At 40.5% G+C, this 12,640-nt stretch overlaps 1 protein-coding gene across 1 annotated transcript; it reads right to left on the reverse strand.

The window, feature by feature from the left end:
• Nucleotides 1-6,451: 6,451 nt before the first annotated feature.
• LOC135563666 (uncharacterized) lies at nucleotides 6,452-7,710 on the reverse strand. The gene is made up of 5 exons (XM_065006756.1): nucleotides 7,599-7,710; nucleotides 7,468-7,523; nucleotides 6,713-7,388; nucleotides 6,597-6,633; nucleotides 6,452-6,520 (listed from the first exon to the last, which is right to left on the reverse strand). The coding sequence occupies exons 1-4, from the start codon at nucleotides 7,625-7,627 to the stop codon at nucleotides 6,624-6,626; spliced, it is 771 nt and encodes a 256-aa protein (XP_064862828.1). The 5' UTR covers nucleotides 7,628-7,710; the 3' UTR covers nucleotides 6,452-6,520; nucleotides 6,597-6,623.
• Between the last annotated feature and the right edge of the window lie 4,930 nt (nucleotides 7,711-12,640).

Raw genomic sequence — 12,640 nt, forward strand, 5'->3', positions numbered from 1 at the left:
TGACTACTGGCAATGTCATTATTTTTGTCACCATCCATCAATTGTTGAATTGTGTTATTTTTCTTTGTACACGCACCGAGCCTCCAAGGGCTGGAGCCAATCAACGTAGTAAATTAAAAAGACCCAAATAAAACGTATGTGAAAAGATGTGGTCAAAGTATAAAACGTTGCTGTTTTGTTTTTTGTTTTGTTACAACAACCAAGTTTTCCTAACATTTGTCATAACTAGTAAGCCTTACATCCTGAATGAATATGGGCTCCCAAATATGCACCGGGGAACACATGGGAGGGGTGGGACCACATGCACTTTTAAGTAATTGAGCCTAGAACATCATTTCTATATTGTAATTAAAATCATTGACCCATAAGAGAACACATGACCAAAGCAAAGCGTGAGCCATATATAATTAAAACAACATTATTCTTAATGAGAAATATAATCTATTAAACAAATGTTTGCATAACGAAAGACATGAAAACTGTCTCCAACAATGTATTTAGCTATGTATAAAACGTTCATATTGGCAGTAAGGTCATTGAGAATAGCTATAGACAGTAGTTCTTGTGGGAGGTTCAGGGATAAATATAGTGAACGATCATGAATGTTAAAGATTTGTTCACCTTGGGGATTTTGAAAGAGGGGGATTAGAACCCCAAAGTAATAATGATAAGAAAGATCATAAAGGTCATTTCAGATTCAGGTTTAGGGGGGGTAATAAAATCTTGAAACACCTATTCACACTATGTGGATTATAAACATTTCCAGACATATAGAACGATCACATCAAGAAGGTGTAACAGTGATGAATGGCTATTCAATGTACAACAGTAGTCTTCTGTAACAAGCAATATGTATTAAATATGTTTACATACATCCATGACTGAATGGATTCACAAACTCCTTTAAAGGTTTGTAAGTTTTTTAAAATTGAACCAGGTAGTCAAATTGAGAACAAGTTCTCATTTACAATTGCGACCTGACCAAGATAAAGCAAAACAGTTTGACACATACAACGACACAGAGTTACACATGGAGTAAAAAAACATACAGTCAATAATACAGTAGAAACAAGTCTATTTACGGTGTGAGCAAATGAGGTGAGATAACGGAGGTAAAGGCAAAAAAAGGCCATGGTGGCGAAGTAAATACAATATAGCAAGTAACATTTACATTTACAAAACACTGGAATGTGTAGACCTTTTGCATCTAAATGGAAGAATGTGCTGTAAAAAGTTTTGCAATAGAAATAGAAATAAAAATAATAGGGCGCAAAGGAGCAAAATAAATAAATAAAATAAAATAAATACAGTAGGGAAAGAGGTTGTTGTTTGGGCTAAATTATAGGTGGGCTATGTACAGGTGCAGTAATCTGTGAGCTGCTCTGACAGGTGGTGCTTAAAGCTAGTGAGGGAGATAAGTGTTTCCATTTTCAGAGATTTTTGTAGTTCGTTCCAGTCATTGGCAGCAGAGAACTGGAAGGAGAGGCGGAAGGAAAGAAAGAATTGGTTTTGGGGGTGACCAGAGAGATATACCTGCTGGAGCGTGTGCTACAGGTGGGTGATGCTATGGTGACCAGCGAGCTGAGATAAGGGGGGACATTACCTAGCAGGGTCTTGTAGATGACATGGAGCCAGTGGGTTTGGCGACGAGTATGAAGCGAGGGCCAGCCAACGAGAGCGTACAGGTCGCAATGGTGGGTAGTATATGGGGCTTTAGTGACAAAACGGATGGCACTGTGATAGACTGCATCCAATTTGTTGAGTAGGGTATTGGAGGCTATTTTGTAAAAGACATCGCCGAAGTCGAGGATTGGTAGGATGGTCAGTTTTACAAGGGTATGTTTGGCAGCATGAGTGAAGGATGCTTTGTTGCGAAATAGGAAGCCAATTCTAGATTTAACTTTGGATTGGAGATGTTTGATGTGGGTCTGGAAGGAGAGTTAAGTCTTTTTTTTTATTTTAAATTTTTTTATTAACTTTATTTAACTAGGCAAGTCAGTTAAGAACAAATTCTTATTTTCAATGACGGCCTAGGAACAGTGGATTAATTGCCTGTTCAGGGGCAGAACGACAGATCGGGGGTTTGAACTTGCAACCTAGATATTTGTAGTTGTCCACGCATTCTAAGTCAGAGCCGTCAAGAGTAGTGATGTTGGACAGGCGGGCAGGTGCAGGCAGCGATCGGTTGAAGAGCATGCATTTAGTTTTACTTGTATTTAAGGAGGCCACGGAAGGAGAGTTGTATGGCATTGAAGCTTGCCTGGAGGGTTGTTAACACAGTGTCCAAAGAAGGGCCAGAAGTATACAGAATGGTGTCGTCTGCGTAGAGGTGGATCAGATAATCACCAGCAGCAAGAGCGACATCACTGATGTATACAGAGAAGAAGAAGAAGAATTGAACCCTGTGGCACCCCCATAGAGACTGCCAGAGGTCCGGACAACAGACCCTCCGATTTGACACACTGAACTCTATCAGAGAAGTAGTTGGTGAACCGGGCGAGGCAATCATTTGAGAAACCAAGGCTGTCGAGTCTGCCGATAAGGATGTGGTGATTGACAGAGTCAAAAGCCTTGGCCAGATCAATGAATACGGCTGCACAGTAATGTTTCTTATCGATGGCGGTTAAGATATCGTTTAGGACCTTGAGCGTGGCTGATGTGCACCCATGACCAGCTCTGAAACCAGATTGCATAGCAGAGAGGGTACGGTGAGATTCGAAATGGTCGGTAATCTGTTTGTTGACTTGGCTTTTGAAGACCTTAGAAAGGCAGGGTAGGATAGATATAGGTCTGTAGCAGTTTGGGTCAAGAGTGTCCCCCCCTTTCCAATCTTTGGGAATCTCAGACAACACGAAAGAGAGGTTGAACAGGCTAGTAATAGGGGAGGCAACAATTTCGGCAGATCATTTTCAGATTTCAGATCGTCTAGCCCGGCTGATTTGTAGGGGTCCAGATTTTGCAGCTCTTTCAGAACATCAGCTGACTGGATTTGGGAGAAGGAGAAATGGGGAAGGCTGTTGACCGGGGTAGGGGTAGCCAGGTGGAAAGCATGGTCAGCCGTAGAAAAATGCTTATTGAAATTCTCAATTATATTGGATTTATCAGTGGTGACAGTGTTTCCTATCTTCAGTGCAGTGGGCAGCTGGGAGGAGGTGTTCTTATTCTCCATGGACTTGACAGTGTCCCAGAACTTTTTTGAGTTAGTGTTGCAAGAAGAAAATGTCTGCTTGAAAAATCTAGCCATGGCATTTCTAACTGCCTGTGTATAATGGTTTCTAGCTTCCCTTAAAAGCTGCATATCACGGGGGCTGTCCGATGCTAATGCAGAACGCCGTAGGATGTTTTTGTGATGGTTAAGGGCAGTCAAGCCTAGGGAGAACCAAGGGCTATATCTGTTCCTGGTTCTAAATTTCTTGAATGGGGCATACTTATTTAAGATGGTTAGGAAGGCATTTAAAAATAAATAACCAGGCATCCTCTACTGACGGGATGAGATCAATATCCTTCCAGGATACTGTTAAGGGATTTTTTTTTAATCAATAATGACTAATTATGAATACATTTCAATCAGGACTGACTAATCAGAATACTATTATGTTACTGTATAGATGTATACATTTTATTTTAATCCTAGTACTGAATTGAATGTGTGTAATTATAATCAAGGATTAGAACAATGACTGTCTGTTCCTTGGTATAAACTAATGAACTTATCGTCAGACTGGCTAGAATGCTTATCTACACAGGGAGGCTTTGGCCTGGTCATAAATTATCTATACTGGTGGGGATCGATGTAGGAAGGCTTGAGAACTATACTGCCATTGTACCGGAGTGGAGGAGGGACGGGACAGTTTGAAACCTAATGACGTCATTTTCAGTTTATAACCTGTTGTAAATTGTATCATGTTCAGTACTCGAGAATAAACGCTAGTGCTTGATTTTGAGACTGGTCTCCGCCCATTTTATGCAAATAAGTTTCTTACAAATCCTTAGAAATGGGCTGAGTGTATTAATTGAATTGGGTAATAAACATATAGGAATTGAATTCCTCTAACAGATACCCTGGCCAGGTCGATTAAAAAGGTCTGCTCGCTGAAGTGTTTCAGGGAGCGTTTGACCACCCTGGTGATGAGTGGAGGTCGTTTGACCTCTGACCCATTACGGATGCAGGCAATGAGGCAGTGATCGCTGAGATCTTGGTTGAAGACAGCAGAGGTGTATTTAGAGGGCAGGTTGGTTAGGATGATATCTATGAGGGTGCCCGTGTTTACGGCTTTGGGGAAGTACCTGGTAGGTTCTTTGATGATTTGTGTGAGATTGAGGGCATCAAGCAGCACGAGCTCTGAAGATAGATGGGGGGCAATCAGTTCACATATGGTGTCCAGAGCACAGCTGGGGGCAGAGGGTGGTCTATAGCAGGCGGCAAGGTGAGAGACTTGTTATTAGAGAGGTAGATTTTTAAAAGTAGAAGTTCAAATTGTTTGGGTACAGACCTGGATAGTAGGACAGAACTCTGCAGGCTATCTTTGCAGTAGATTGCAACACCGCCCCCTTTGGCAGTTCTATCATGTCTGAAAATGTTGTATTTGGGGATGAAAATGTCAGAATTATTGGTGGTCTTCTAAGTTGTAACAGGCCTCATTCAGCAGTCTGAATGAACCTAGAGACACCAAAAGATCCATGTTTAGAGAAGCTTGGAGATTATTCCACAAGTAAGGGGCAAAGAGCTGATTTACTGAACTCTGTACAGACCAAAGGACTTTCCAGAGTTAGCAATCCCTGAGACTGTGTATGATAACCCTGACTCGTACATCTAATGGTTATTGTAGATGTTAGCTACAGAGGGAGTTTACAGTATGTAAAAGGGCTTTATAAAGGCAAAGAGAGCAACGAATTGACCTACGTGACCTCAAAGAGGGTCAGCCTACTTTATGATAGAGAATGTAGGGATGTGTACTGAACCTGTACCCATAATAAAACAAAGTGCTCAAGGATCAAATGCATCTAAAGGCTTTAATGAAGTGGCAGCTGCATTCATATAGATGATTTTGCAATAGTCTAGGACCAGTAAGAACATTGATTTAATTATCTGCTTTGTACTATTTTAAGCGAGAGGCCAGACCTATTTCTATAGAAGAAGCCCCTTTTATTTTCAGCGTCTTAATTAACTCATCAATATGTTTTTCAAAAAGACAACTTAACATATATACTGATACACCGTACCAGGTACGTACACTTCAATCATTAGAATAATTTTTGTGACTCTAGAAAACAGTTTTCCATGAATTCAATAAAAATTTAAGGTCAATAAAGGTGTTCTGCAAAATAATGAAAGCCTAATGTAGATCAGAGCCTGATCAGCAGGGCGGGGCAATTGAGTACACAACGGTATCTGCATACAGGTGCAGGTAAAACTATATTTATATATTTCTGACAATGAATAATAGTTGTTTAGACATTCTAACATATAAACCAATATCTAGATACTAAAAAAATGTATATGCAATATTTAAACAATTTCGACCTCCCTCGGGTTATGTATACAGCTTGACGATACATTGGCTATTTTAGTATTCCTTTTGTCGTTTATTTTTTACATGTAATCTAAGATCTTCACAACCAAATACAACTGTTTTCATTCCCACATGGCTATATAAACTGAACTCTAGGTTTCATTTGAGTTATGATTTAGAAATGAACGTATCTACCATTCCTCTCTGCAGATCCTCTCAAGCTCTGTCAGGTTGGATGTGGAGCATTGCTGGACAGCTATTTTCAGGTCTCTCCAGAGATGTTTGATCGGGTTTAAGTCCGGGATATGGCTGGGCCACTCAATGGTGCCAGGTTTCCTCCAGACGTGACGCTTGCCATTCAATCCAAAGAGTTCATTCTTGGTTTAATCAGAACCTTGTTCATGGTTTTAGAGTCTTTAGGTGTTTTCACCTCTCCACACTACCATAAATCCCTGATTGGTGGAGTGCTGCAGAGATGTAACTCTAGAGCTCTGTCAGAGTGACAATCAGGTGCTTGATCACCTCCCTGACCAAGGCCCTCTCCCGATCGCTCAGTTGGTCCCGGCGGCCAGCTCTAGGAAGAGTCTTGGTGGTTCCAAAGCTCTTCCATTTATAAACGATGGAGGCCACTGTTCTTAGGGACCTTCAATGCGTCAGACATTTTTTAGTACACTTCCCCAGATCTCTTAATCAGGGATTTATCTGACAGTCTCACTGTATACAATACATGCCTACATCTAAAGTACGAACATATGAGGAATCACCCCTTCACAAATGCTCTTTTGTAGACCCAAGCTTTTATTTTGAACCAGTAGCAAAGGTAAAAGATGAGAAAACCAAAGAATTAACTGAACAGTAGTCATTTTTACTACGGACTGCACGCCACCTGTTCTCAATTAGCAAGCAATGGACATGAAACATTTCAAAGAGAAGAGGCATTTTTTAAAGTCAAATTGTTTATTGATTCCATCACACTAGAGTAGCAAGAGCACCAGCAACTTCCTGGTCTAAAAAGCAGAAAGAAATGCAAACAGTGTCAGGAACACAGAATGTTAAGTAACCAATGTCAAAAGCAATACTCACCATTAGAGCTTCTAGAGGATGAATCCATTATATTTCCCTGTTGATAGATATATGGTTAGTACAAAGGACTTAAATTCAGAGAGTAAAGTTCAGAGCAGGTTAAAGTGAACCATTACCTTGCAGAATCCTTCACTAGTGTTAAATATATGCTTGGTGCACCAATGCTAACGTAACCGTCCTTGGGAGCATTTCCACTGTCAACAGGCATTGCCTCCCTAGGAGTGTAGCTGATTTGGGAGAAAACAGTTCTGCCATTCTTGTGCGATTTGGAACTGTAGGAAGAGCTTGGGATGACACCTGACCGTTCAACGATGCTGGCCTGAGAACTACCAGAGGCATCTTCAGTGCTTTCGTAGTGCTTCTGCTGAGACATTGGGGCCAGTTGCTGCAGGGGCATTTGAGCTGGATGCCACACTTGCTGGGGCACGGCGGACGGTTGCGTCTGCTGCAGCATGTGAGCTGGATGCCACACTTGCTGGGGCACAGCGGACAGTTGCTTCTGCTGCAGCATGTGAGCTGGATGCCACACTTGCTGGGGCACAGTTGTCGGTTGTGTCTGCGGCTGAGCTTCTGCGGCCGGTTGCTTCTGATGCAGGGGAATTTGAGCTGGATACCACACTTGCTGAGGTTGCTGGGACATGGGGGCCAGTTCCTTCCGAAGGATGGCGGCCGGATGTTTCTGTTGCGCTTGCATTTGAGATTTTGGAGAATTATAATTGCCATATCCTAGAGACTGAAGTGATCCTGCATAGAGCCATGCTGCATTTGAATCCAGTGCAGGAGACAAATTACCTAAGTAAAAAAATAAACTGTAAAATGCCAGCCTTTGAAGGTTATGGAACTGCGTAGCTGTCATTTGAAATTAACTCACCTTCTGATATAGAACACGTTATCCCTCCAATTAGCAGGCAACAAAGCCAAGAAACTCTTAAGGAAAAAGAATATATGTTATAAACATACCTGTAACACCTGAAGGACAAGGGAAACAAACTAAATCAATACCTGAAAGCGATTCCAATCATCACGGCCATTTTGCCCTCAAAACCTCACCAGTATTCAGAACTAATGGTAGGCATACGTCCTACCAGAATATCCCTTTTACTATATTTGCCAGATGTTTGGTTGCTCCTTTTAAAGGAATCTCAGACCCTTCTCATGTCGTTGGCTAATTAAGGACAGCTGTCAGCCACTGAACTACATTCAATTTCTATTTCCAAATTGACCCCTAAATCCTACACCTTGATCTAAACACAAGGATTTAATAGGTATAAGCAATATGGCCACAATTGCATCCAGCCTATCAGAAGGCAAGGTGAAGCAATTAACATATTGCTTTACCCTATCTGATCATTTCAAATGCCCATAAGTGACAAAGTGGAAGGTGTAGGAGCTAGGGGTTGATTTGGAATGTAGAAATTTACTCAGGTCTGGTTGATTCTCTAATTGAGATCCTGACAGGTTTGACAGCCCTTACTCTAAAGCATGCCTCAAACTCATTACACGGAGGGCCGAGTGTTTGCGGATTTTCACTCCTTCCTTGTACTTGATTGCTGAATTAAGTCCACTAATTACTCCCCTCACCTACAGTAGTTGTCTTGGTCTTAAATGAAAGGAAAAAACAAAAACCTACAGACACTAGGCCCTCCATGGAATGAGTTTGACACCCCTGCTTTAAAGTAGGAAACACATTTTGTCTTGGCACTTCATTGATCGGTTTAAATTATTGCTTGTACAAAATTCACTTGGTTCATTTGAAGATTAGAGGCTGAATAAGCAGTTAGGCACCATTATTTTACACATGCCTTCTTTTAAACCGTGTTTTTCATTCAGCATAGCAACATTAGATGGATAACAGTTTCATTTGCACAAAGTGCAACATCTTAGACAAATTCTGATTTCAGACAGACACCAATTAAACACTCATGTTATGCTTTTGATGATCTGAGTCTTTAATTTTTCAGAGGCAAACATACAGTAGGGCTCGTTTGAGTGGTAAGGCTAAAGCAACTGACTGTAGACCAAAGTCAAGAAGTAAAGTCAGGAGAGGTGCATCTGCGACAACCGAAAGTCGGATACTAACTTCATTTTCCAACAGCAAGGCTCAGATCACCATGGCAGTGTTGCCATTGTTTATAAAAGGTTTCCTTTATAATGTAAAAACATGTCTCCAACACCCACTCACAGACTGAAATAATTTGTGTACATTATAAAATCAATAAATGAGAGAGCCTCAATCACATCATTTATGCACTGTAGGCTACACATGAATTTTAGCAAGTTGGTTCCTGTTTCAGTCATGTTTTTGGTCACATGGGTTAAACATAAACACTAAAGATTGGTTGACAATGGAGCCCCCACATGACAGGTGATGGCTGCAGGATGAAGATGGTGAAGAGCAATTGTAAAGTTCATGCAGTCGACATATAGACTCACAACGGAAATGTTTTATCCCCAGAACGCAATACACTTTGAAAGGCGGTGACCAACAATTGTCACCGACTTGACAATAGTGATCAGCTCGAAGGTGCCCACTATCTCCATAAAATGTCTCCCTCATGTGGATGAAATAAAACACAAGACAACAACCCATCACATCATCCTCTGACCGTCTACCCTCCTATGTGGAAGCATTTTTTCCAATGTTGTCTCAAATTTGATTGCAGTACACATCCACAAACACATAAACTCGATTGCAACTGTTTAGATAGTTCTGCATATATCTCCAGCCCCTTTAAATCTGCCACAGTGTTTTCCCTATTCCGACTGAGTTTTCCGCTTGCATTCCATCTCTGATATTTATACTTGATTCCAAGTCTGTGCCTTGAAAATTCCTATCTCCTTTTCTTGTCCTGTTTCTTTCAGCACAGCAGGCAGACAATCTGTTCTTTTTTCTGGTCTTTTATATTCACCCCAAGTGATCCAATTCTTCTTTACTTTATTGTACGGCCCTTAATGTCTAGAAATCTGCACTAACTCCCCTCTTCCACTGCTGTAGGCTGGAACGCAAATGTATGTCACTTAAATCAGACTTGGGTTCAAATACTATTTAAAATATTTCAATTAATTTCACATACATTCAAAGTAAGTATTCTGATCTTTTATTTGAAAAGATAAGTAGTTAAATGTTATGCATTTAGAAATACACTTGGAAAGTGTTTGAAAAACTCAAAATCACACGCAAATTTACACTCCAATGTATAAGTATTTCAAAATACTGTCAAATAATACCATTTGTATTATAACCCAGATATTACAACCCAGATATTGAAATACACATGTTTTTGAATACAGGTCTGCACTTAGATGTAGCATTTGCATGAAAATACACAAATATGTATTGTATTGTACTGCATCTCATTCTATTGTATTTGTTGTTTCTTAGCGATTGCATTTGAAATCCTCAACGGTTATTCTTTCTGAAGACAGATTCCAATTCTTTTTTCTCTGTTAGACCCTCCAGGCCCTATTAGTCTACTGAGGTCAGTCAGTTGCGATTGTAACCATCAGATCCAAAATCTCTGTGGTGAGTAGTCACTGAGCTGATGGCAGTCCTCACATAAAGACACACCATGCCCACCAGAGCACACAAATAGCCTACATCAGATTCAGACAGAAATCAATACGGACTCCAAAACAGACACAATTATCATTTGCATTGATTTATTTGTTTGTTTTACAACTCAGTTTTAGGATCAGGTACTACTGCCTGCTTCACCTCTTAAAATTAAGAAAAGAGTATTTGAGAAGCAATGTAGATAGAGGCAACTCAGTATAATTCACTGCTGCTTTCTATATATTATCAAAGCCACTTAATTGTATACTGCTCCATAGACATGGCTTCAAATGAATTTGTTTCTTTCAAATACTTTTTTAGCTGCTCATAATTGAGAGTTTATCTGTCACTCCAGGCAGGATCAATCAACCCTCAAAGGAATTTGAAAGAAAACCAATACTATTTGAACTCGTTTGTTTTCACCTCAGACCTTGAGATCGCCTCTTATGAGTGAGTGGAGATCTCTCCCTCGTGCATGAGCCATTTCATGGCTGACTCGCCGTCGTAAATGCCCACGCGGGGAAGGTCACGTGACATCAGGCCGAAGTAGGCCAGAGATTTTCCATTGGACTTCAGCCCGTTTACCAGCACAAACAGGAACCTAGAAAAATAAATAATAGTTATGTTCAGTAGGGCACAGCGTAGCAAAACGTTCTGCAACCGAAACTAAAACTAAAATCAGTGTTTTTTTGGGACGAGACCAATGTCAAAAGTAGTTCAATATATATATATATGAATTTTGTTGATTGGCATTTCCTTATCTCCCGCATTTGGTAAGGGTTTTCTCAGATCACAAAGCAGTTCATCACATCTGACTCCAATGAATCAATTTACAAATTCAATTCAAGCTGCAATTAAAGAGTGGATTCAAAAATAACTTGTTCCAAATAGTGGATTAGGGACATTATCTTAAGATCTGAATCAAATAGCCAATATAATAGAGGTTTTGGTGAGTAGCTCTTTTCAGGTCCAGTAGCTGCTTGCCTGATCTCACCTTTTAAACTAATTCTGGGGCCAGAGCTCCTGACCTAGCCGGTCCTTGAGCACTTCATAGTCACCACTGCCCCTGTTGATAAAGAGCAGGATGTGCCCCTTCACCTCTGACTGGTACAGACCCACTGCTGTCTGTGTGTGTGTGTGTGTGTGTGTGTCTGTGTGTGTGGTGTGAGAGAGAGAGTGAGAGTGAGAGAAAACGAGAGAGAGCTAGCGACAAAGAGAAAGACAGAAGTATGGGAAATAGATATCAAAATAGGGATGTGCCAGTACATTAACTGTCTGTAGGTATAGTCTGGTTATATGACTGAACATGAAAGGCTAACAATACAAAGATGTTAAAACTACACCTTGACATCACAAGGCTGGTTGAAATCTTGTGTAAATTTGCAGTGCAGGTATTTGTAAAGCGAGTCAAGCAGGTGATTTCTGATGGAAATTTTGGATGGTTGCTTCTGCCGAGTCATTGTGGCTGGTTGCTTCTGCTGCTGAGGCACGAGAGCCTGTTGCTTCACCTAAGGTATTTGTGCCAGTCGTCACACTTGCTGAGGCATTGTGGCTGGTTGCTTCTGCTGAAGAGGCATGCGAGCCCGTTCCTTTTGTTGCTGGGACATTGGCGCAGGTTCCTTTTAATGAAGTGTGGAGAATATATCTATAATTTACCTAGGAAACAAAGACAAAAAGTTCAAAATAGTAAAATGCCAGAATTTGAAGTCATTGGAATTATACAAATGCTGTTTTTTAAACTTAATTTGTGTATAATAAACACTGTTAGGTGTAGGATAACAGGTTATCCCTCCAATGAATAGATCAATTGAAGGTCAGAATTCTAATAATATGCATTTAGTGAATGATTTCAGCAGAAATGTACATATTCAAAGACATTCTGTTGTGTGTAGAGCATATTTGAGTTAATTGACATATTCCCAACCAATTGTGTTTTTTGTTAGTTTCTCGAGTTGTTTGGAACTTGTCTTTTGACTTATTTTGTATATAATGTTGCCGCTATCATCTCTTATGACCGAAAATAACTGCAATTACTCACCACGGACTGGCAGAATCCTTTTTTTTGGAACAGAATCCTTTTTTTGGGACAGGCCCAGATCGGTGATTTGTGTGAAGAGAAGGTGGAGAAAAGGGGGCCAGAAGCTGGACTGCCTTCTGAGATTTAGTAGGCGATCGAATAAACCCCCACTTCCTTTCATTCTGCTAGCAAATGTGAAATCTTTGGAAAATAAAATAGATGACCTACGCGGAAAATTGTAATATCTTATGCTTCACGGAGTCATGGCTGAACGACGACATTATCAACATACAGCTGGCTATCCTCCAGGATAGAACAGCGGTGTCTGGTGGACTATGCATTTTTGTAAATAACAGCTGGTGCACGATATCTAAGGAAGTCTCGAGCTATTGCCAGCCTGAGGTAGAATATCTCATGATAAGCTGTAGACCACACTATCTACCTAGAGTTATCTGTATTTTTTGTAGCTGTATA

This window comes from Oncorhynchus nerka, linkage group LG21, assembly GCF_034236695.1.
Source record: "Oncorhynchus nerka isolate Pitt River linkage group LG21, Oner_Uvic_2.0, whole genome shotgun sequence".
NCBI classification, from domain to species: Eukaryota; Metazoa; Chordata; class Actinopteri; order Salmoniformes; family Salmonidae; genus Oncorhynchus; species Oncorhynchus nerka.

Coding starts and splice junctions, on each gene's coding strand:
- LOC135563666 (XM_065006756.1), bottom strand. CDS start 7,627: ATGGCCGTGATGATTGGAATCGCTTTCAG. Junction 7,524..7,598: donor ATGATTGGAATCGCTTTCAG/GTATTGATTTAG, acceptor TTTTTCCTTAAG/AGTTTCTTGGCTTTGTTGCC. Junction 7,389..7,467: donor AACGTGTTCTATATCAGAAG/GTGAGTTAATTT, acceptor TTTTTTACTTAG/GTAATTTGTCTCCTGCACTG.